The sequence below is a fragment of the Monodon monoceros genome, unplaced genomic scaffold, assembly GCF_005190385.1.
Source record: "Monodon monoceros isolate NGI ecotype Baffin Bay Population unplaced genomic scaffold, NGI_Narwhal_1 Super_Scaffold_12, whole genome shotgun sequence".
NCBI lineage: Eukaryota > Metazoa > Chordata > Mammalia > Artiodactyla > Monodontidae > Monodon > Monodon monoceros.
In genome coordinates, this window is record NW_021703768.1 from 26,894,194 (window position 1) to 26,920,312 (window position 26,119).

The following is a 26,119-nucleotide window of genomic DNA, read 5'->3' on the forward strand; positions in this document are numbered from 1 at the left end:
GCCATCTTTAATCAGAAGACTATATATCATTTAGTTCTTAATTCAAGCCCTGTTTTTCAAACGACAACATTAGAGCTCAAAGAGGTTGACAAACGTGCCTAAATTGCTACTAAATGGTGCAACCAGGATTTATGCCCAGGATTCTCAACCACGCTCCCCTACCACCTGGCTATAAAACCAGAAGCTAGAGATTCTTCTTCACTGAGAGAGAATCTCATAGGTTATAGGTGTGGGAAATTGTACGAATAGACAGGCTCTAAACCTGGAAATGGGCAAATTATATTAGATTCCATTAATATAGTGGCATTGTTATATGACACGTGAATTGGAAATTGCTGATGAATGATAGATTATGTCAACTGTTTCTCTGAACCAAAGGCCTTCCAGGAGAACTTTCTGCACATTTCATTTTAGAACAACTAAAATGACATCATTTCCGGAGCAGTTTGATTTGTTCTGCATGTCTGAAAAAAAAAAAAAAGTACAGCAAAGGGTCTTTCTTACAGTGTGGACATTTTCAGACAATAGTCATAAAACTGAAGAGAGGTTCATTGTAATCAAACTGCACTTCATATGTTGCTACTTCCTGAAATAATCTGGAACTAATGTATCTAAGCAACCCACTTCCTGTTCATTGAGTTATAAGCCACCTAAAACCATGACAGACTGGTTTTTTGTTACAAGAGGAAATGGTTCCATTTAAATTCAGAACCTTTTGCTAACGTGGTCAGGAGATTCTGAAATAAGATTTCACTTCTGCCTCAAGCTCACCAGTGTGCCCTTTGCCACGCTTTGAGATATCTCTGGGTTCATTCTGATTGATTTTAGCTTTTAGCTACAGGCTTTCGGTAGTTATGTAACATACACCATCTTGAGCGTAAGATTTCTTTGGTATAATCTTTTGGTATTTTATAGATCATAGAAACCAAATCATGTCATTCTTTGGTGCATTTCAGGATTTTAAAACAGAAAATATTGTTTCTTAAGGCTGTGGTTCTTTCTTCTAAACCACCTCCCCAGATTCAAAAAGTCAATGAGTTTACAACATTCATGTGTGCGTCATAAAGATTTCAGATTCGACATAGAGCATGTAAAGCTCTTGGAAAACTCTACACCACTCATTTTGTACGCTCTTCACATATAATCTATCCTAGATCCCGGGTATGTGTTGTAAACAAAATGGTGTTACTTTGGGGTCTCAGTTTATTTCTTCATCTGTCAAGTGGAAATAATATTATTTACCTTGAGACATATTTGCTGTGCAAATTAAATGAAAAAAAATCGAGGTGAACGAACTGTACAGTACAGCATTGATCATCCGAAGTGTTCATTGAAAAGCATCTCAGGTTGGAGGTGGGAAATAGCCTGGTAATACCTGAAGCTGGAGATCCGGAGACTGAATGTGAAGTCGCAGCCTCGCCTGTAGGAGTTGGGAAGCCTCGGACAGGCCACTTTCCTTCTGTGAGTGCTTCCGTCATCTCCAAAATGTCTCCGACTGTGTGCAAACCTGGGGCTGTGCTGGAAAACTGGAACGCAGAGTGGAAGGAGGAAACCTCACAGGTCCAGGAACGGTGGGCTGGGGTTGCTTTCCTCCCTTGGCACGTGAGCTTCTCAGTCAGCCTTTCTGATGGTCTGAGACTTGACCACTGTGTAGTAAGCCACCCATGTAATGGGCATCAGAGGAGGTAATGACTAGCAAACTGAGGAATACCTTTCTCTGGGAGCCTGGGTCAGGCGGTGTAACCGGGAAGAACCAGGAATTTTACTCCATCTCCAGCAATTGCTGTTTACAGTCTGGAGACAGATTCTTTCCATAAAGTTTTTAAGCCAAGCAAAGGAGAGGCCCTGAGGCTTCTCTCTGGATTATTCCTATTTGCATGTCTCCTTCTGTGCCCCGCCCCCATCCCTGGCATGTCTCCAAGAGGCTTCTTTTGTACTGTGTATGAATTAATGCCCCAATTTGGTGTTGGGAGAGATGTCCCTCTAGAGAATCTCTAAAATCACCCTCAGGATTCCATTCTTGCCTTTACTTCATAATTTAAACCTGGAGCCCTGCCAATCCCGGACATTGTAATAGGAATTCACCAAATTTATCTTTGTTTTATATATCAAGATTAATTTGTTTTCCCAATGCCTCTTCCTCAATTTGCCTACATCTCCTCATTTCTCAGAATTTTTCTTTTCTTCTTTCTCATCCCAAAAGATACTTGAACTTGAGGGGGATGGGGGAAGGTTCCAGATCTTTTATATTACATATAAGAGTTAGCTATAAACAATTACCTCTTAAAAAGGGGGCTTACCTGGGAGATTACTCTTACTGCTTACTTTATACGTTTTCATAAACTGAATTTGATATACAATGTATAATTTTTATTATCTGTTAAAATTCAGGGTTTCTTTTTTCTTTACATTATAATTACAAGACTTTCCAATGACTGCTAAGTGGTAAAGGATATCATCTATGTCTTTTTAAAGGACATGTATGTTCCTTAGTGTGAATCTTACCTATTTTAATTAATATGACTTTTTTTCTCCAGAACCTCAAAGGAAAATAAAATTTCAAATGAGAGGGCTCATTTGTACGATGTATCTCCTAAGTTTTCTACATGTAAATTTACCCCCCAGATTTTTTTTTTTTTTTTTTTTCCTGATACGTGGGCCTCTCACTGTTGTGGCCTCTCCCATTGCAGAGCACAGGCTCCGGACGCGCAGGCTCAGCGGCCATGGCTTACGGGCCCAGCCGCTCCACGGCATGTGGGATCTTCCCGGACCGGGGCACGAACCCGTGTCCCCTGCATCGGCAGGCGGACTCTCAACCACTGCGCCACCAGGGAAGCCCCCCCTCCAGATGTTTTTATAACCACTCTCAAGCACATGAGTCTCCTTCTCCTCTCTAATAAGCATAGCTCTTCTTAGCATGTTGGGCTTTTCTCAGATGGAGGACCAAGGAGCCTTGGGGTCATCCTTTCTGCATAACCTCTTGGTGTCTGATAATGTAGACATAAAACTTACAGACGTGTGGGCTGACTTCATAGATGCCTCTGGGTGTCCTGGGTGGTGCTTGACTCTGGAAGGTATTTAATCAGTACTCAGGAGTGTTAAAAAACAAAATTCAACCGAGTAAATTTGAAGATCTAATTGGCTTTATTCAGCAATTCATGTCTGGGGCAGCATCCCATCTAGAAAAGAGAAAGGCACTCTGAAGAGTTGTACAAAATGGAAGGTTTTATAGGCGGACAGAGGGTGGGGCGGAAGTTACAAGGCTGGATTCTTTCAGGCAAGGTTACCGTCCCTCAAAGAAAAATGGGGTTTCAGGCAGATTACCTCACTGACCAGGAGATTACTGGCTGACTGGTTTAAATTCTACTCCTGGGAGAGGCTGGAACTGCAGTTCCTTTAGGTATGAAGTCTTGGTGGGGCTTAGCACAAGCAACTCCATTTTGGAGTTGTTGTTTCTTTTTTTTTTTTTTCCTTTGCGGTACGTGGGCCTCTCACTGTTGTGGCCTCTCCCGTTGCGGAGCACAGGCTCCAGACGTGCAGGCTCAGTGGCCATGGCTCACGGGCCCAGCTGCTCCGCGGCCTGTGGGATCTTCCCGGACCGGGGCACGAACCCGTGTCCCCTGCATCGGCAGGCGGACTCTCAACCACTGCGCCACCACGGAAGCCCTGTTGTTTCCTTTTAATGGGAGTGTAACACATGGAATATCTGGTTGACCCAGGGTGTAGTTATTTGGCTGCCACAAAATCAAGGCTTTACTGTATTTTAAGAATTTTAGAATTGAATTTAAAATTTCTGGTTTAATCATTGTTGTAGTTTGTACTGTAGGGAAAAGCACTGGCCCACCAGTCAGGGGACCTGCAGTCTACTTGTGGCTTTGCAACCACCTGGGAGACCTTGATCAACACGCTTTCTCAAGAAACAAAATGGCCCCATGGGCCCTTTCCAGTTTGAAACCTCCCTGATTCTATGCTGTGCGGTGAAATGCGTGCCTCGGAGGAACTTGTCAGTGTGACGCTGTGTGGTTCCAGGTTATCTGAAGGGCTGTGCTTTGATCCCATGAACCTTTTTTCTCATGTGACGCCTATATTGCTGCTGCTTGAGCCTGAGATAATGTCTCAGAGGAGATGGCAGAAGTGGCCGCAGACTAGCCTCTCCCATCAGCTCTGTGCTTTCTGCATTTCAGATGCCTGGGACAGAGGACTCCCAAGATGCATGCGGCCCCGAGGAATCCAAGGGGTCCTTGGAAAGTCCGAAACAAGGAAGCAGTAAAATGAAACTCAAGAGTCGTCTTTCAGGTATGTGGACTCTTTGCCTGATACACCCGCCTGAAATGGAGCTTCCAGCCTCAGGAGCTCGGGAAGATAAAGTCATTTGCAGGATGAGCTCTTTTTTCCCTTTAAAACATCCAAATTCTTTTTCCTTTTGATGGTGCATGCCCCGGGCGTAACAACCACCTTCAGCCTGGCTGCCCACGTCAGTATTTTTATTTGAGTCATAATGAAATGAATGTCAACATCTCTGTTTGCCTCTGCTTAAACATCAATTTCCTGTAGTGTTTGGTTCACTTACTTCAACAGGACTTACGGTGACCCTTTCACTGTGGAATACTCCCGATGGCCTATCTTTCCAGCAAACATACCTCTTCCTCAAACCGCTGGTCCATGGGAACCTGGGGCAAAGAGCTATTTATTTAGTAACAAATCTGCATCTCAACTAAATGGGGTGAGGGAGGGGGGAAATGGGATGGAGGTGTGGTTTTTGTAACAAATAGATTTGCCATTTCCTGGGCACATCATAGCAGCTGGCCTAGGCCCTGAGAGAGAAAGTCAGAGGCTGTGTGTGGGGACTTTTGTGGGTCTGAGGCACTTTAGCCTTTACAGGCTCTTTCTATAGAGAAAAGAGGGAAAAAACCCGCAAATTATATTTCATGGCTGCGCTGGTATAAAGATACAAGCTGGATTCATTATCATCTATTAATTACTATTATGTTCATTTTTTTTCTCCTGAATTTAAAAGAAATCAAAACATTTTTGCGGGCCCCTAGAAGTGGCATGGGCCCTCAGCAATGTGTCTGCTGGTCTCATGGAGAAATCACCCCTGGCTACCCAGCTGTGAAAGACATCTGGTCTAGCAGGAAAAGCAAGCATTTGGAAGCTTGGTGGAATCAAGTTTACCCCTCAGCTCTTGAGTTACCTTATGACCTCGGGCTGGTTATTTAACCTCCCTGAACCTCCACTCTCTCCCCTAAAAAAGGAGATTATCATCCTGACTTTGAAAGGTTGAAACAAACAAAAAACACACATAAAAGCACCTAGTACAAAGCATGGTATATCGCTATCCCCCAATATGTCAGTTTCATCTTCCTGCCGTCTCTGGCTGCCAACCAAGAGCATCTCCAACCCGCATTGCCTGCCCCCTACTATTCTCAGGTAAGGTGGCAGGTTTAGAACCATAAAATACATCCATTTAAAAAAAAAAACAAAAAAACTCAGTGGCAAAATGAATTGCTTTGTATTTGTAACTCAGAATAATTAGGTAGTGTCTATCTGACTGAGTGTTAGGATATGGGTTTGCGACAAAAAGCAATGTGATTGGCCAGAGGCTGATAAGACTAGAGGGAAAGATGGTCCTCACATGCAGAGAACGACCAGCTCCCCTTCAGCCCCGAGGAACAACTGAGAGAAATACATCTAAATCCTATGTGTGTTTGCGGTGGGGAAGGAGGTCTTTAGGTCAGCTGTCTGATCAGCACCTTATAAACAGTTCCCAGGGGAGGGTCATAGAGCTCTGGGGAAATACAGGGACCTTTGAAACCAGTGACATTCCTCATTTTATGGATGTGACCAGAGAAGTTAAGGGGATCCCAAAGGTCACTCATTCAGTCTGTCTTCCAGACAGAGTTCTTCCTACCCACCCCTTGGCTTCCTGAGGAACTTGGAGAGAATCCCGTTCCCCAGTCTGGGGCTTTACGGATACAGATGTGGGGAGGGGATCCTAGCTGACGACCTTCCAGATCTATGATTCTCCATGTTTGTACTATTAATTTAGAATGTGCAGGACATTCGGCTGAGTAGTAAATCCAGAACTGGCTACTGTTTGCCACAAATGGATGCCACCCTCTCTTCCTGTGTTTTTCCTAGACATCCAAGGCCATAACAAGGAAATATAGTAGAAGAAGCACATGCACAAAGTCAGAAAGAACTGTGTGCAATTCCCAGCTCTGCCATTACTGGCTGTGTGACCTGGGACAGGTGACTTAACTTCTTTGGGTCTCAAATTTTTCACCTGTAAGATGAGGGTTATAATTGCAAATCAATGTGAATGCCTTCTAAATGCTGGGCCTTGTTGAGAGATCCAGTTGAGCAAATGTATGTGGTACCGCAACTCCAAACTGTGGCAGCAGTAGGCCCTCACCACATGGTAGCTGCCATTGTTATGACCGTCATCGTCAATATCACGTTCATCATTGTCATTTTCATTATCATTATCATCATCATCGTTCTTGCTCCCTCTCAAGAGGGGAAGATGCTTGAATGGGTTCAGATAGGAAGATTCTCAAGAACTTGCAGGTCATGATAAGGCACGAACAAGAGGTGTGAAGACTGAAATGTCTCTGAGTTGTGATACTGGGAGAGGCATCCAGAGGAAGCAAGATAAAGGACTGCCAGTACATTGGCGGGGCTTGGTAGAACACAGGAGGAGGAAACCCGGGGTCTAGACTTGGGGCAAAATGTGTGAGAAATACTTAGGGACGATGGGGAAAAGAATTGGTTAGAGAAGTTTTTGGTAGCTGTTTTTCTGCCTCAGCTATCTGAAAGATCCAATAATCCAACAGTAACAACGATTCAGTCCAGCAGAGAGATTTGGGGGAAGGAGATTCTTGGCCTGGGAGGTGATGGTGTGGGCAAAATTGGGTAAAACTTCAAGTGATAGTTATATGCTTCCCAGTTTGGGTAAGGATGTGGGTAGAGGACAAATCCTCTCCTTTGAGGATCATCAGGCTAGAGCAATGAATTCATGTAGCAGGATAGTGGGAGCTAAGACTGGAAAAGTAGTTTGGAGGCACCTTAAAGAGGCTTAAGGAATTGGTTCTCCATTCAGTGCTTTGAAATATGTTCAGTCTAAAGACATTTGGATGCAGGAGATTTTAATGTGATCACCTCCTAATTTCTGTGTCCTGTAAACCTGGATATTTATTTCATATTTTCTTAAGCGAGTCACTCTGGTATTCACATATCAGTATATTATCTACAGACACTACCGTATGTGGTTTCTCTTCTGTCAATGGCAAGTGCTTCCCTGTCAGCTCAAAAGGAATTTTCTTCTAATAAATCTTTTTCAGATGAGTAAGCATGCCAAGATAGATTAACCTGGTCATGAATTATTAAGGAGGTTCTGTAAAGAGTTTCCAGCCATTTCCACTAAGATTTGGGCCAGTCTGGCTCCAAAATGACTAAAGCGATTTTATGGAACATTTTTCCTGATATTCTAACCAGAGTTTTCTTTACTTCATACCTCCTTTTTTTGCCAGCAGAGTCCCTTTTAACTTTGGTATTTTTGATTTATCCATGTTAATGCCTTAGGTTTGTGAAAATGAAAATTTTTCTTTTGATTGCAAAGGAATTTCAGGTGTTTGAAAACCTGAAATTTGAATCACAAAGTTAATATGTAGCTTTTGAAAAACCAGGCTTTTAGAAATGTCCATTATAATATAACTGTATCAGCCCTGTTCTAACTTTTCATCACTATTAAAAACTCATCAATATATTATATATTTTTAAAAGAGTACAGAATCATCTTGTTTTATTCCATGAAAAACTTCCTGAGAAATTTTTAGATAAATTGAAATTTTAAGTCATCAAATGAAAATATTACAGTCTAGGAGAATTTGATATTTCAAAGAATCTATATGTATATATAGTTATATATACACATGGCTCTCCACATATATATAGTATATAATAAACATCATAATATGATTATAGCTACATTCAGTGTAATTGATCCATCATTTAAAATTAAAGTCCCGGGCTTCCCTGGTGGCGCAGTGGTTGAGAGTCCGCCTGCCGATGTGGGGGACACGGGTTCGTGCCCCGGTCCAGGAAGATCCCACATGCTGCGGAGTGGCTAGGTCCGTGAGCCATGGCCGCTGAGCCCGCGCGAGGCCACAACAGTGAGAGGCCCGCGTGCCACAAAAAAATAAATAAATTAAATTAAAGTTCCTTAAACCCTCATACACTGTTGGTGGGAATGTAAACTGGTGTAGCCACAATGGAAAACAGTATGGCGGTTTCTCAAAAAACTAAAAATAGAACTACCATATGACCAATCAATTCCACTCCTGGGTATATATATTAAAAAAAAACTAATACACTAATCCATAAAGATACACGCACCCGTGTTCACAACAGCATTGTTTACAATTGCAAGATATGGAAGCAACTTGAATGTTCGTCAGCAGATGAATGGATAAGGAAGATGTGTGTATATATACAATGGAATATTACTCAGCCATAAAAAAGAACTAAATAATGGCATTTGCAGCAACATGGATGAACTTGGAGGGTATTATGCTAACTGAAAGAAATCAGACAGAGAAAGAGAAATACTGTATGATACCACTTATATGTAGAAGCTAAAAAATACGACCAACTAGTGCATATAACAAAAAAAGAAGCAGACTCACAGATACAGAGAACAAACTAGTGGTTACCACTGGGGAGAGGGAAGCGGGGGAGGGGCCATAGGAGTAGGGGATTAAGAGGTACAAACTATTAGGTATAAAATAAGCTACAAGGATATATTGTACAACACAGGGAATATAGCCAATATTTTATAATAACCATGAATGGAATATAACCTTTAAAAACTGATTCACTATATTGTACATGTGTAATTTATATTATACATCAACTATACTTCAATAAAAAATAAAATTAAAAATTTTTAAATGATTAAAGTCCCTTAAACTATCTTATTTTAAAATAGTGTATAATATAAACTAAGTATGATAAAGATGTCTTTAAAAATCATTACTATAGGGGCTTCCCTGGTGGCACAGTGGTTGAGAGTCCGCGTGCCGATGCAGGGGACACGGGTTCGTGCCCCAGTCCGGGAGTATCCCACATGCCACGGAGCAACTAGGCCCGTGAGCCACAACTGCTGAGCCTGTGCGTCTGGAGCTTGTGCTCCGCAACAAGAGAGGTCGCGATAGTGAGAGGCCCGCACACCGCGATGAAGAGTAGCCCCCGCTTGCCACAACTAGAGAAAGCCCTCGCACAGAAACGAAGACCCAGCACAGCAAAAACAATAAATTAATTAATTAATAAACTCCTACCCCCAACATCTAAAAAAAAAAATACCATTGAGAGAGTGAAAAGGCAAGTCACAGACATGGAGAAGATATTTGCAATACATAGTTTCCACAAAGGACTCATATCTAAAATATATTAACAAGAAAATAAAACTCTTGTAAATCAACAGAGAAAAATCCAATAAAAGAATGAGCAAAGAAAAAAAATAATAAAATTTTCTAGTAGTCCAATTAAAAAAGTAAAAAGAAGAAGAAAGGAATGAGCAAAAGACTTGAACAGCCTCTTTACAACCTTAAAAAAGAAAAACAGCCAATGAATACTTGAAAAGAAGCTCAGTCTCACTAGTCCTCAGTGAAATGTAAATTATGAACCACAGGGAAATACCATTATATATCCAGCAGAGTGGCTAAAATTAGAAAGACTGACACTGCTAAGTGTGACAAGGAAGTGGAATAGCAAGCACTCACACACCCTGGTGATCCTGCATGGTGAAGGGGAACACGTACCTGTAACCCAGCCACGCCTCTCCTAGGTACATCCAACAGATACGTCACAGAATGTCCAGTAACAGTATATTCTAGATCGGGGTCAGCAAGCTTCTGCCCACAGCTGTATTTGTATGGCCCACAGATAGAAACGCTTTCTACATTTTTAATGCATTGTAAAAAAAATTGTAAAGAATGTGTGACTGAGACCATTTGTGACTTGTAAAGCCTAAAACATTTACTATCTGGCCTTTAGGGAAAAAGTTTGCTGACCCTTATTCGGGATCTGAAACTGGAAACGAATCAAATGTCCATCAGCAATAGAATGGATAAATAAATTGTGCTGTGTTTATACGATGAAATAGTATGCAGAAAGGAGATGAACAAACCATTGGAATGTAGCAACATGAACGAGGAGCCAGATACCAAAACACACATATTGTATGTGTTCATTTATATCAAGTTTGAAAATAGGCAAAAGTGATCTGTGGTGTTAGAAGCTGGGATAATGGTTACGCTTGGGTGAGGGGGTTAGTGGCACAAAAGGGGATTTGGGGATCTGGTAATATTCTATGTCTTAGTCTGGATGTTATTGGCATATTCATTTTGTGAAATTTCATGGAACTGTACGTACACTTAATGATTTCTGCCCATTTCTGTAAGTTGTTACACTTTAACTAAAAGTTTGTTTCAACAGTCATTGCTATACATGGAAAAAGGCATCCCCCAATCATGGAACTATACCAACCAGAAAGTGATATTCCTCCAGCACTAAGAAGTCGTCTACTGATAGCATTCTCACTATTGTTTATTGCCTTACCAACCGCAGCTACATCTTACTTGGATGAAACATATACATTGCCCTTTTTGAAGCTGTTCACTTCCAAAACGAGCACTTTCTTCAGAGCCTGGCATTACAGCCTCAGCACGCACCAAGCTTACACAGGGCTTGATGGTTGAGTGCAGTGAGCTGGGTGCTTTGAAAGTACTGAAGTATTCGACACCAGGCCGTCTGAGCCACCATGAATGTGGGTGGAAATCGACAAGTTTATACCTATGCATGCTCTTAAGATCCTCTTCATTCTCTATCGAGTCATGTTTCCCCTCTGTTTTTTCAAGGGGGTGTGCACCGTCTAGAGTCTGTTGAAGAATATAATGAGCTGATGCTGAGAAATGGGGACCCCCGGGCCAGGATGTTGGAGGTCTCCCGAGATGGCCGGAAGCACTCTCTCCCCCAGCTCCTGGACTCGACGGGCACAGCACAGGTAGTGCAGCACCGTGGAGCCCCTGGCTTTCTTATCCAGTCACAGTTACTTGGTTAGGGATGGAAGAGCATGTTTCCAGCCCTGGGTCTCCAGGTTTTCTTTTATTCTCTCCGAGACCAACAGGAGCTTCCGTGCTCTGAAGACCTGTCCGTCTATGAGGGCCAGGGGTATTCAGGACTAGAGATATAGCATAGTCAGTGAGATCTATCCAGGGAGGCTAGAAGGAAGTAGTCAGCCTAATATTTGAAAATAAAAGAGAAGGAAAAAAACCTTGATCCTCTTTCTACTGTGTGTTTTGGAAACGAGAGCTGCTTTCAACTGCCAGGAGACAATGGCGCGTCATGGTCTGTGGTAAGAACCACCATCTCTTGTTTAGTGGGTGTGTCATGTGTCAGCATAGCCTGGTGGGTGGGTGGGTGTGGGGACGTGTGAGGGACGGAGGCGGTTGGGTGTGCCTGTGCTGTGCCTGGGATCCTACCTGTTATAGAGTCATGGCTCAAACAGCCAAGGTCAGAAGAGGCTGCCAAGATGGGTGAGGAAGGTGGGGATGTTGATATTCCAGGGCCCATCCCCGCCAGAGCTCGGGGCTCCACAACCCTGCTCAGGGGCTCATCCTCAATTCCATCATCCTCAACCCAGTAGAAACTGGGTAGATGTCTCATAACCAAGTTGGAGGCAGGCTCAGTCTCTGGGGAACTTGTGGAGTGTCTTTGAGCCCTGGCACCATCAGCCAGAGCGCTCAAGAGGAGTCATTGGCATCTTGTCCCCAGGCCTGCAATGAAGTAGAGATGGAGGGAGGAGGGTGTGGCAGTAGTGACACCTATAAGGGCGTGGAGACTCAGATAGTTGAGTTCTAAAAGACCTGGCTCAGGGCATCTGGGTTGGGCCCTTGCTTTTTGTGTCTCACCTTTTTACAGGTAGGGCAACTGAATCCCAAAGAGGTTGAGTATTTGGCTCCAAGCGATGCACCAGAATCCCTGTGCAGGGAGTTGCCTGACCAATAAAATTCAAAAGCGCCCGTGTTTCAGAGGCAGCTGTCGATTAGGCTGTCTTGTGTTGAATCCCCCCAGTGGCAACTTGAATTGGGGCACCGAGCAAAAGCAGAGCAAAAAACTTGCATAGGGCCTGGTTAGAGCTCCTCCAGACCCGTGTCTGGAGACAAGTCTGTGGCCTGTGCAGAATGATCCAATTGGATCAACAGAGGCGGGGGGAGATCAAGCAGTCATAGGAGAGCCGCGTTTCAGACAATTTTAGTTAGTGAGGAAGGTGAGAGCGGATCTGCTGCCATCATGGCCAAGGATGTCCAGCATTGAGGTGCTGATTTCCTTACTGACCCGCTGAGGAAACCTGACCGTATTTATAGCCTAGGAATACCTATTTCTTCTAACCAGGCTTCTAGGAACCAGGAAGCACAGGCTAGTGAAGATTTTAAAGAAGAAACTTTTTTTTTTTCCTCTTCAAGTTGTTCTTTCCCTTGTCTTCTCTTATTTTCTGCCTTTTTTTTTTTCTCCCAGGATTCACTTCCTTCCTAACTTCCTTCCTCCCTCCCTCCCTCCCTCCCTCCCTCCCTCTCTACTTTCTTTTCTTCCTCCCTCCCTCCTTTCTTTTCTTTCTTTCTTTCTTTCTTTTTTTCTCTTTCTCTCTTTCTTTTTTTTTCTTTCTTTCTTCTCTCCCTCCACTAAAAAGTATTCTCTAGAATAGAGCTATCCAGTAAACCTTTCTGCAGTGATAGAAATGTTTTATGTCTGTACTGCCCAATATGGTAGCCACGTATGTCTTTTAAGCACATGAAAAGTGGCTAGTGAGACTGAGGAGTGCGTTTTCAATTTTAATTCATCTCAATTTAAATATGGATAGCCACGGGTGGTTAGTGGCTGCCATATTGGAAAACAGAGGTCTAAAAATGTAGTGGGACCCCTGAAACTCTTCAAGAGAAGAGTGAAGCCTGCTGGCCTCTGGTTCCCAAAGGGGAGATGGAATGAGGTGCTGCTGGAGGTTGGTGGTCAGAGAAAGAGTTCCCTTATGAGTCTGCACATGAACCTCTGTATTTGAGAGCTATGTATGGCTATTCCCATGATGGTTTCAGTAAAAGGGTGGTAACCTGGCCAAGCCAATGTCATTTTTTTAATGAATCAGAGTCTGGGAGGCCAACATGGCTGACAGATAATTTTGTAAAACAGCAAAATACAATTGTTCTAAGTTGCCAAGAATATGAAAATATCATTAGCAGATATCTCATTTCTAACTTTGAATATGCTAATTAAGGATAAACTATTTTCTAGTGTCTCTTTTCTCATATTAAACATGAAATGATTTTTTAGCATTTTTTGTTTATGCTAGAATATCTGTGTCATTTAAGCAATTTATTATTCTAAGAAGAATAGCGGGGCTTCCCTGGTGGTGCAGTGGTTAAGAATCTGCCTGCCAGTGCAGGGGACACGGGTTCGAGCCCTGGTCCGGGAAGATCCCACATGCCGCAGAGCAACTAAGTCCATGCGCCACAACTACTGAGCCTGCGCTCTAGAGCCCGTGAGCCACAACTACTGAACCCACATGCCACAACTACTGAAGCCTGCGTGCCTAGAGCCCGTGCTCCTCAACAAGAGAAGCCACCGCAATGAGAAGCCTGTGCACCTCAACGAAGAGTAGTAGCCCCTGCTCGCCACAACTAGAGAAAGCCTGCACGCAGCAACGAAGACCCAATGCAGCCAAAAGTTAATTAATTAATTTTTTTAAAAAAACGAAGAAGAACAGCAGGGAGCTAGATTGTCGCAATGCTTTAGCAAGAGATTTGTTCAGTCTCTTGTTATAAATAGTGCACCCTGCTTACACACGTGGATGTGGTGGGTGATGGACAGGAAAAAGAGATCAAGATTTTGAGCTGCTGTGTGCCAGGAAGGGAAAGTGTGGCTTGTGGGAAAGTATTTTATTTTCCAAATGTGAGGGATTAGAACTAAAGCTGCTGCAGTCTCTCAGCGGGATCTTTTATACTAAATAACAGTTGTCTGGGTTTGCGGTTTGGGTTTTATAAGAAAGAAGGGCTTGCTGAGTTTTGAGTGAGTGAATTAAACTTCAAATGGTGAGATACTTTCTAACCATGATTGTGAACTTGGGGTGGGGCGAGGGTGACTTCCAAGGGAGAACCCGACCAGAGGATGGTCATTCTGTATCTCCGAGGCCTCTCAGTTTCCGGTTCCTAACTGAAATCCAGAAAGCGAGAAGTAGGATCTGTGGAGTAGGGTCAAGGAAGGAGCAGCCCCAGGTGGTTGCCAAGCAGTTCTTTATGTGGGGGGAAGAAAGCATGACCGCCAGTCACAGTTGGGGCTGTTTCTTCAATGTTCTTTATAATAAACTTTATTTAAGCCACTGGACCAGATACGGACCAGAGGGCAATGGCTGTCTAACACAAAAGACAACTGAGGTTTTCCAAATCTGAGTATATTTTTATGCCAGAGACCACAGCAGGATGAGTGAGACTACCTCTGACCTCATGTGCCGACTTCTAGGAATACCACATTGTGAAGAAGTCTACTCGCTCGCTAAGTACTACTCAGGTGGAATCTCCTTGGAGACTTATTCGGCCATCGGTCATCTCTATCATTGGCCTGTACAAAGAGAAAGGCAAGGTGAGCTCCTTTCTGTACGTTGTTTTGCTCTCCAGGTAAATGTTAGCATATATGTTTTAAATGGTTACTTTTTAGTGTTGTTTTTACATGAAATAAAAAGTAAAAGGTATAAAGAAGAATAGATTAAGTGGTCTTTGGGTGGATTTGATTGGATTCCCTGGCATCCTTTCCTGTGGGCCTCCAAGTGACATCATACCATATTTGCCCTTATGATTTCAGGAGTCACCACCTGGCAGCTAGGGCACAATCAAGGATGGGGTAAATGCCCCAACTTTTACCACTATTGAAAGAAAGGCAGACCCTGCAGCTTTAGAGAATAATCCCAGTTATCCTTTGGAATGAATTTCATGGCATTGCCATTATTATAAGAGGAATAGTATAAATAATTTGATATTATACAAATACCAAAATATCCATTTTGATATTATACAAAAACAAAAGAATAAAACAAATATGGCACCTGCACAGTGTGAAATGACTCTCATGAGCTATTAGTTGATCCATGTGAAATTGACATCTTTGGAGATCAAAGATTGTCAAATCTAGCAATTTCATATGTTTACCTAAAACTTTCACCCTTTAATGTAATGCATAGCTAGCACAATGCAAATGGATCTGAGGAGGGAAATGGTGAAGGGAACACAGATTTGACTTTACAGCTAGTTAGCTTAACTCTGAGCCTGTTTGGGAAGGACACCTCAGTTAAATACTACAATGAGAAGGGTGCCCTCAGTGAAATACTGCAATGGGAAAGGATGCCCTTAGTTAAATACCACACTGACAACCTGGACCCCCACCTCCTTTGCGTGTAGGGCCTTGGCTTTAGCATTGCTGGAGGTCGAGACTGCATTCGAGGACAGATGGGGATTTTTGTCAAGACCATTTTCCCAAATGGATCAGCTGCAGAGGATGGAAGGCTTAAAGAAGGTAGGAGAAGGCCTCTTGGTGGTCCTCAGTGCCAGTGAGCTTTGATTCCAGGGGAATCTGCCTCCTTGCAGGATGTGAAGCAAATGGCACAGCAGCTAAGTCTGTGGGCTTGGTAGTCAGGTAGACCCGGGCTGAATCCAGCACTTACTACATCATGACCTTGGACAATTGATAGAACCTGAGCTTCACTTTCCTCTGTTGTAAACTTGGGATATTAATACGTACCTTGAGGACTTGTAGTGAGGATTAAATGAGACATTACGTGAGAAGTGGCTTGAATGTCTTTAAATGTCTGTCTTGTCCCCTGGGTCTTTGATTGTGTTCCTTGCCTTGAAAATTCCTGAGAGTTTGCAGTGCATTCTTGCTTTGGGGCTGGAGTACAGAAACATCTTTTACACGCTCCATAGCACCTACCATTTTGCACACATGTAAACATACTAGACAAGCACTTTTTTGCTCCCAGCTTTACTGAGATATAATTGATAACTGCGTGTATTGAAGGTGTACAACATGATTTGACACACATATATTGCAAAATGATTGCCAGACAAGGTTAGTGAACACCTCCATCACCTCACATAATGACCTTTTGTGTGCTTGTGTGGTGAGAACATTTAACATCTACTCTCTTAGCAATTTTCAAGTATATAACAGTCTTGTTAACTATAGGTCCCATGCTGTACCTTAGATCCCCAGAACTTGTTCATGAGTCCTGATTTTTCTCCTCCTTATTCCATACTTCCTGCATGGAATGATTGAATCACACTATTTCTAGTTACCTTCAAAAATGCTGTGACTGTTCAGTTCAGTTGGTCCAAAGATAGGTGATGTTGTGTTTAACCAGCTTATTTGCTTAAAACTGATTAAGAGTGAATTGGAGCCTCCTTTTCTGTAGGTAGAGCAATCCCAGAAGCCTGTGTACTAACGATAATCCGTGACCGGGCTTAATTTTTTTAAATTAATTTATTATTTTTGGCTGCATTGGGTCTTTTTTGCTGCTCGTGGGCTTTCTCTAGTTGCAGCGAGCGGGGGCTACTCTTTGTTGGGGTGTGTGGGCTTCTTATTGTGGTGGCTTCTCTTGTGGAGCACAGGCTCTAGGCACGTGGCTTCAGTAGTTGTGGCACGTGGGCTCAGTAGTTGTGGCTCACAGGCTCTAGAGCGCAGGCTCAGTAGTTGTGGCGCACGGGCTTAGTTGCTGCGTGGCATGCGGGATCTTCCCGGACCAGGAATTGAACCCGTGTCCCCTGCATTGGCAGGCGGATTCTTAACCACTGTACCACCAGGGAAGCCCAGGCTTAATATTTTGATGGCAGAATATTTATTTCTGTCTCAGAGGAAGGGTTAACTCCCAGGTGGTGTTTGTGTCTAGTTTCACAACAATATAAAATTTTAGCCAAGCATTTTTATAATGGATGTGCCATGTGTTCACTTGATTGAAATTCATCCTGCAATGCCAGTAGAATGGAACAAAGTGGAGGGGAAAAAAGAAATCGATAGGAGAGGTTAACAGCACTTGCTTCTCCTAAATACTGTATTTTCATATGTATTCACTTACAATAAGTAGAAGTCATCAGAATGGATTTTCAACCTGTTGGATGATCTGTCTTTTAAGTAATCTTGCAAAGATTTTTAAGAGCATGAGCCATTATGTTAATGTTTCTACCCTTTGCCCAGGTGGAAACAAACCAAAACCCTCGCCTAGTTGAGTAATCGGTTATACCAGGTGATTTTTAAAGAGATTATTTCACTTAGTTTACAACTTCTGTAATTGCATTAAAGAGAAGGCACATAACAAATGGGTGGGGTACTGCTACCTTTTTAAACTCATATACAGGATTCCTTTAATGGATTACCCTATGTGCTCCTGGGATTGGCTGTTCACGAGAGGAGAAAATGTGTGTTCTTAGGCTGCTTTGTACTTTGTTGTAAGTAAAGGGAGTTCCTCTTCTGTACCATACTGCTGTGCAAGGTTCATCTGTTCTTCTCTCTTGCACATCTTTGTAGTGTTTTTGATGAACTGCTATTCCCCAAAACAGACCATGTCACAAGAGTACAAAACCGGAAACTAGCTCTGTTAAGTCAACAGGATGTCCAAGTTCTTTTATGTTCCCAGCAGACACTATCAACAACTTGAAAAATGACCTGTGCCTTCTTGGAGTTGACGATGAGTCCAGGATAGTTTGAGGGAGAAGAGAGAAAGAGAGCGAGAGAGAGAGAGAAAGCAATTTGATATTAGTCTACAGTAATCTCTTAGATAGAAGCGTATAATAACTAGCCAGCTTAATGACTGAGAACCTTGAACGCCATCAGTAAGACCAGGCATCTAGACTGTGGGGCTGGATGTAGACGGGGGGCTGCCACTCCTATATAATATCTCACGAGTTTTTTTGTCTCTATCATTTAAACCATTTTTCACACGCCATGTCTTTCTGCAAATATAGGCAAGGCTTCTCACATGTTACGTGTGTTTGTGCTTCACTGCCAGTGGGTTTAAGTTGTAAAACAAAAACTATAAGAAAAGACTAGGAATTCAGTTTTTGTAGTTTGATCTCTAAATGTAGAACATCTATTATCAGACTTGGCAGTGGCTAGAGAATAAGATCTTGATGCTTCCCACAGTTGTTTTAGTTAAAGATGGTAATATAGAATTACTGCAAAAGAATATGCATTGTCATTTATTGTCCCATTTTGTGACATTCCTTGGAGCTAAGCTAATGAAAATAGATTGGAACAATAAAATTCATCTTATAGAGTTGTAAATCAGGGACCATATGGTATCTTATTCTAGTACTGACCAAGCAGATTCCAGTAAACAAAAACTTGATGTTAATGCAATTCTCAAATTTGGTCACTAGGGGATGAAATCCTAGATGTAAATGGAATACCAATCAAGGGCTTGACATTTCAAGAAGCCATTCATACCTTTAAGGTAACGACATTCTTATTGATCACCTTTGTCTTCTTTGTTTTTCTTTATTTCTTTCTGGTTTGGATTTGGTGATTTTTTTTTTTTTCACCCTTTGATAAAAGGACAGCCTGAATGTTTTAGCCCTTCTTTCTTCTTGTTTTTCAGCAAATCCGGAGTGGATTATTTGTCTTAACGGTACGCACCAAGTTACTGAGCCCAAGCCTCACACCCTGCTCCACACCCACACACATGAGCAGATCCAGCTCCCCAAACTTCAACACCAGTGGGGGAACCTCAGCGGTGTGTGCCGATGAAGCCAGTTCTTCGTCCCTGGGACGAAAGGCCCCCGGGCCAAAGGACAGAATTGTCATGGAAGTAACCCTCAACAAAGGTGATACCAGCTCTTCCTCATTTTTGTTACATTCTCTGAAATAATAATTTGTAATCTGTTCTTAGGTTAATTTTTTATATTTTTTTCTATGAATTGCTCCTTTGGAACACTCTGCTACCAACAACATATGTTATTCTCTAAGTGGACAGTGGGATCAAAAGTAGAGATTTTAGTCATTTTACTGAAGTGAAGGGAAGTTACCAGTAGCACGATTTTCTAAGCTCTCTCCAGATGAATCACAGTGTGTCAGAGACTCATGTGAAAAACATCACTGACTAGCTTAATTCTAGGGCTAATAAAACATTTTAAAGAATGAAGAATATAGTCAAGAATACAGTAAACACCAGTAACTGAAAGTCCTGGGTGACACCAAATGTTATCACTTTTAATCTTTGTCTCCTTTTCCTCCCCACCAGCTATAGAAATATGGTGAGCAATTAAATAACCAAGAGATTAGTTGCTAAAAAGAGAGGCGAAAGAAAACCTAAAGTTGTGTATGCAGAATAGAAGATATTACTTGGACTCTGCCTATTTCCAAAAGCAGCTTCGAGGAGGCTCTTTAGACTAAGAAGAGGATGGATCATTGATTGAGTAATTCACAGTCCATAGTTAGCCCCTGGTTCTGCCATGGACTCATTAACAGAATATGGCCCTATTGACAAAGAAAAGCAAAATTTGTATTCTGAGTCTGGTCCAAAAATAAATGGTTATTGGTCAACATATACATTAATGCCGTTTCAAATCACTTAATACTGCTTTTCAGTTTTTGTTGTTGTTGTTTTTAATTTTGTTTTCTTTCAATGATGCCTCCCACAGAGCCCAGAGTTGGATTAGGCATTGGTGCCTGCTGCCTGGCCCTAGAAAACAGCCCTCCGGGCATCTACATTCACAGCCTTGCCCCTGGATCAGTGGCCAAGATGGAGAGCAATCTGAGGTTGGTTGTAAACCTGAAAGTTTAGAGTTCTGGTGTGTTTGTGAATATGTGAATACATACATATGTAAGATACCTGCCCTGTTACATTCCCCTGTGGGATTCTAAATGTTTGTATTATTTGCAGTCATATAGCCAGGATTACAATCAAAAACACCTCCAAAGATGAAAAGATAATATAAATGAAATTTGGTTGAATTCAAGAACTCCAGATCTTGGCTTTCCCTACCAATTTTGTTCTATTTGGACTCAGAAGTTCAGTCTCAGAAACCTGACACAGTACAACTCTATATAGATATCTATGATTATCCAAATATTTTCTTTCACTTTTATATTCATTTATGTAAAATTCATAGGAGATACTGGGAACTTCTCAAAATGGTTTCAGAATCACTGGATACAAGAGAGTCCAGAAATCATGCCCTTGAACAGGAGGCCTTTATTATTAAGTACAATCTCCTGAACCTTTCCTGTTGTTTTACTCCTTTTTAAGAGGTGACGTCTAGATGCTTACTGTCTGAAATCACCACGTGTCTGATTTCTCATTTCGGCTAGTTGAGTTGTAGATTGGGTATTCTGTTTATACAAGAGAGGTTTAGGTGTTCTATTATATAGTAATTGCAGTGGGTCTGTGCCCACCTAAACTTCACAGGAATGCACACGTATTGCACGAAGCACTCTGTACAGACAGTATCATCTTTCTCCCCTCGAAGTTTCTAAGTCCTTGAGCAGTTGAGGAATTGACAAAATGACATTCCTTGAGGTTGCCATTTTGGGGTGCTGTTAATAGATTATATTATGTTTTTAGTTAATCATCAGAGTGAAGTTCCATACCGAAAAAAATTTAGCAAATCATCCAAAGTACATTAAAGAAAATATACTTTTAGAACCCAAGGAAAAAAAATCCTTTAATGACATCCCAAGATGATGTTTCTTTCTTGAATGGTTCCATATGTCTGGAGCCTGCCAAATGAACATTCTTCAAACCCCACATAAAGAGTCTTTGTTCTCTCGTACTGAGTTCTCTCCCTATAATTTCAAGTCAAAATGGGCATCTTGTCCCCAATTTCTCATTTGTTCAAATTTGAAACGTTTTTACAAATTCTTGGGTAACCTTGGAGCTTCAGATATTTCCTTCTTAAATTATATTACAATAATCATTTCAAGATGGTAAGGAAAGAGAAACTGATGGTGGTCGAGAGACTGTCACTTGATGATCAGAAGGTAGACAGACCTGAGACCAACAGTGTGTGACATCTGGGTAACCTCTCTGAGCCTGTGGCTTTATCTACATAATGGGAATAATAATACCTATTCAAAGCATTGTTATGTAAATCTCTCTGTATAGTGCCTGGCATATACTATGTGTTCAAGAAATGGTAGCCTTCATTGTTGTCCTTATTATCAATTTTATTTAACTTTACTACTTCTGAAAATGCAGATAGATATGCGTAATGGTCTTTGTCAGTTTAAAACCGAATGTGTTTATGACTGTGTTGCTTTTTTATACGTATGCAAGGATGAAAGGATGTCATTTGCTTTGTTAAAGTGTTCAGAAAAGATTTCATATTATAAACCTCTCCCAGAAGGAAATCTTGTAAAAAGCTAACTGTTACCGCAGAGTTGATCATGTTGCCTCCCTAGCCGCGGAGATCAAATCCTGGAAGTGAACTCAGTCAACGTCCGCCATGCTGCTTTGAGCAAAGTCCACGCCATCTTGAGCAAATGCCCCCCAGGACCCGTTCGCCTGGTCATCGGCCGGCACCCTAATCCAAAGGTGAAGTATTTCATACTCTCCTGAGTATGGGAAGACAGCTATTTGTCCAGTAGCAATGACACACATGTTCCTATGCCTACTCTTTGATGAGACAGTTCACCCAGCTGGGGATGGGAATCAGCCTGTGGCCACACAGTGACCAAGGTAACTGATACACACGGGAAATGAAATCACTGATCTGGACTTCTTCGTCTCCACACTCAGAAAATTTTATTAGAAAATGTTGACAATATGTTTGGTGAATTTAAAATTTGTGGAAGGTAGGAGTGCTGGGTTCTGAGTAACCCCCAGCTGATGGCTCGATTTCTGGTGAGATACTTAACCTCTTTGGGTTTCTGCATCCAGAAAATCTGAGAGCAGTAAACTAGGTGATCTGTCCAGGCCATCCTTGACCGGAGCAGAATACTCAGGTGTAATTAAGGCTTAAGAGCCCACTAATTTTTTTTCAGCATCAGTATCACATAGTTGGCCCATACTAACTTGCCGATAATCATAGCCCCCGTATCGTTGGCCTCTGCTATTTACTTGGTTGTATCTCTTCTACTTATGCGATTGCTTTTAATTTTTTAAGCTAACCACAGGACACTTTAGCAAGTTCAACTCAACCCATTTCGAGCACGAATTTTTGTTGTTTTTGAGCACTCCAGGTAAAAATCTTTTAAAATTAGCCTATCTCTAACATGGTAATCAGGTTGTATTTTACAAAATTTGACCTTTCAACAACTCAGAATGCTTATTAAGAGCATTAGCTCTTCCCACGCCCGTCATGTGGCCGCCCCTTTTGTATTATTTGTAGTATTATTCGATTACATCCTAAATGGTCCCAGGCTGCTGTACTGGATGGACTCTTATGCCATTTTAAGAGTAAGATGTCTGTGCCAGGAGACCTGGTAGGTCCTCCCATGGGCCACATCTGAGATTTCTTTAGTGCATTAACTTTATGGGGTCATTTTCACTGTCTCGGTGGTGTTCATTCTTTGACCAGTTTCCCCTGTACAAATAAGCGCTATCCAGCTATGACTCCAGGCCTTGATTTGGGAAGGTGATGTCTACCACAGTGCTTGAACAGTGATTGCCGTCAGACTGATTCAAACTCAACCCCACTACTTTCTTTCCCCCAGATCATTTTCTCTTGTCTACGAGCATTCTTTAAAATGTCTTACATTAAAAACTGCTTGAATAAATATCATTAATAGAAAATCAAGTCCTGCTTCCTCCACCTTTTTCCATTTTTTCTACTTGGCACCCCCCATTTTTCTCCTTTCTGTTCTATAGTCCTGACTTTCCCTTAGAATCTGTTCTACTTTGTCCCCCCGCTGTCCCCATGAGTCTCTCTGGGTCACTTTTAACACCACTTTGCCTCATAGTCTCAGCTCCTCCCTCCGGGGTCCCCCCTTGGATTCCACTACCCACGTGGCCACTCCTCTCACCTTAGGGAGCAGCCCAACAAGCTGTGGCTGACCCAGCACATCCCTCAGCAACATAGAAAATTAAGTCCTCCGTGGGCTGCAGTTGTTGGCTTCCAGGCATGCCCGACTTCAAAATCCATTCCAGCCTAACACAGGTCATGATTTGTTCGGAGGTCTGCCTAATCTCAGCCCAAAGCATCTGCCTAATTCGCCCGTACAATCAAACATCAAAATAGCATTCCGGTGCCAAGCATAAGAGTGCTGGTGGACTGGTGGTCTGTGACCCCGTGGAACACATGGGTTGACTCGTGTTTCTAGCCGCAGTAATATGGTCGTCAGGATGGTGCTGGAGATGTGTCCAGTGAAACCAAATTTCAGTATTTGTTTGACTGGATTTCATGTTTCCTCCTAGGTAAACATGGTGTTCTTAGTTGTAACATCATACTATATTTTCCTTTTGGTCAAGATTCCATTTTACGTTGAATGTATTTTTGTACCACTTATCCCAACATTTTATGCCAATAGTACATTTTGATACTAAATGTATGTGCTTTCTCAGTTTTCATGTTGTTCCAAGAGAAATACCACAAGGATTTTCTTTTCTTCTGTTTCTCGTAATGACTGGAGCAGTGGCTGCCCGATTGGGATATTCAAACCCTCCAGGTCTAGACAAGCTAAGATCTAGACCTGCTCGGGTGGCAGCTTCTAGCTTACGTGAAGTAGAAGAAAGTAACAGAGGCTCATTATTAATTGGTCCTGCGGCTTTCAGCATGATTAGAGTTATCCAGGAGATCTTTCACTTGTTTCAAACCCCAGCCATTTTTTTCCCACTCAGAAAAATAATTGTGAATGTTGAAAGTCTAATATCAAGAAAAATTTGCAACCTCTTTAATGGCTCAATTATACAAAATTACTCTTTGCTTTATGAAGGTATGTCGGGGGCAGGGAGATATGCCTGTGTGCATGTGTGTGTACATATTTATTTCCTGTGACGACTACTGGAGAGTTTTACATAAAAGCTATGATGTGATAATGATTTATCTGTTAGGTTAAAGTGTCATGCTGAATCCTGTACAGAAATATTTATTTACTTAAGGCGGATTGCAAGCTTATCCAGATATTTTTTATGCTAAATGTTACTTTAGTACACAAAATGACCATTCTACATTTAAAATATTCTTTAAAAAAGAAACTGTACAAGTTGCATAGTTGTTTTTTAAAATATCTCATAGTTCAGCATGTATCAGGCTTTTTAGAAATCTTCCCACGAACAATTACAGTTATGGATAACAACTGATGGGGGGTGCGGAAATCCATGAGTTTACCATGATACCAATAAATATAGAAGGAAAAGATAGTTATCAAATCACCGTTTTGAAAACTTCATCGCAATTATTGATTCAGCAAGAATAATCAATGATGCTAAAAGCATTGAGTGGAAATATATTGGGAAGCAGGATACAGACGGAGTTTCAAATTGTCTCTTGACAGATTACTCATTAATGACGACGACAATAGCAACAAATCCTGAGGAGAGATCTGGTGAACTCACCCTAAACAAGCGGTCAAAGTTATCCCCAGTCATGAAGCACACTGACCCTGAGTGCCTCTGTGATGCACTGAGAAGGGAAAAGTTTTTGTAGTTTGGTTGTTTTTCTGCCCCCAAATGCATAATGTAAATCTAAGCAGGAAGAAACTATCAGACAACTGCTAACTGAGGGTTTGAATTGGCCTGGTTTCTTTCACATTGTCAACACCAGGAAAGACAAAGGCTCAGAACTGTTTGGGGTTAAAGGTTGCTAAATAGACGTGAGACCAGGACCCTGGGTTGCCTGATCGCCACCCTAGCCCCACTGCGCCCTCCCACCACCACCAAAAACATTTTTTTCTCTAAAGCATTGCTAGGCAAGGAAGTTGATGGGTGACAGGCCACTAAAGGTCTACCACAGATAAGGAGCTTGCACCAGAATGTAAATCGGTCACACCACTGTGCACACAGTTTAACTCAGTTGACATTTTTCTCCTCTCGAGACATTGATCAAAGAAGCGGAGCGCTGATTTGCCTTCTCGAGGAAAATCTTTATCTCCTCCCAGCCTGGCGTCAAACTTTCGGTGAATTATTTCCAGCCTGAAGACACACTCTGAGTGTCTCTGAGCATTTCTGAAGGATAGTATTAGGAATGTGAAAGGTATATTAGACGGTCGTTTGTATCAACATTAAATTTCCTGAGCATGGTAATAGTACCAGGGGTATTTAAGAGAAGGTCCTTGTTTTTAGGAGATACTTGCTAAATTATTTACAGGTGAAGGGTCACGATGTCCGTAACTGACTCCCAAATGGTTTAGTAAAAAGTTATAGGGGTGTGTGTGTGTAACGATGGAGCGTGAGTATAAATGTGGCAGAATGTTACAAAATAGTGAGTCTAGGTGAAGAGTATACTATTCTTGTGCTACTCTTGAAAGTTTCACCTAAGTTTGAAATTGTTTAAATAAAGTTTAGGAAAAAAGAATTAGAAGTGAGTGTTCTAGAGAGAGGCACATATCAGCCATGTTGTTGGTAACCAGAGCTGAATGCTTTGCTTCCTGAACTTGGGAACCCTTTGAAGTTCTTGTTTTGAATACATTGTTTGAAGCAATCGTTAACCCAGCCACACTACCTTACATGCCCTGATTTATTGCTTCAGGGGGTGCTCATTGTCTTTGGCCCTGCAGTTTTCCTCTTTATCTGCACTCCAGCCTCTGACTCTGGTCCTAGCTACTTTTATTGGGGAAAAATAAATAAATAAAATCGTCTAATTTGTGCTTTCTGCTGACAACCAGGTTTCCGAGCAGGAAATGGATGAAGTGATAGCACGCAGCACTTATCAGGAGAGCAAAGAGGCCAATTCCTCTCCTGGCTTAGGTACTGTAATTGCACATCTTCATTCAACATTCAGAAGAGTTTCTCGTTGAGTTCCCCCCAGGGGCGCTCCCCTGCCCAGTATTATTGGAGTCTTGGTAATTATCACATTTGGCAGAAGTAGCTGTCAAAGAGATTCCAGGCTTTCTCTTTGCTGCCGCTGCTGCTTTTGATCTCTGCAGTTAT

At 42.0% G+C, this 26,119-nt stretch overlaps 1 protein-coding gene across 1 annotated transcript in view; it reads left to right on the forward strand.

The window, feature by feature from the left end:
• PDZD2 (PDZ domain containing 2) overlaps window positions 1–26,119 on the forward strand; it is a 236,946-nt gene that overhangs the window by 180,360 nt on the left and 30,467 nt on the right. Inside the window, 9 exon segments of the mRNA XM_029215898.1 lie at window positions 4,185–4,296; window positions 10,920–11,065; window positions 14,572–14,691; window positions 15,504–15,618; window positions 18,474–18,547; window positions 18,692–18,917; window positions 19,734–19,851; window positions 21,493–21,625; window positions 25,855–25,936. Of these exon segments, the coding sequence (XP_029071731.1) occupies window positions 4,185–4,296; window positions 10,920–11,065; window positions 14,572–14,691; window positions 15,504–15,618; window positions 18,474–18,547; window positions 18,692–18,917; window positions 19,734–19,851; window positions 21,493–21,625; window positions 25,855–25,936 (1,126 nt within the window).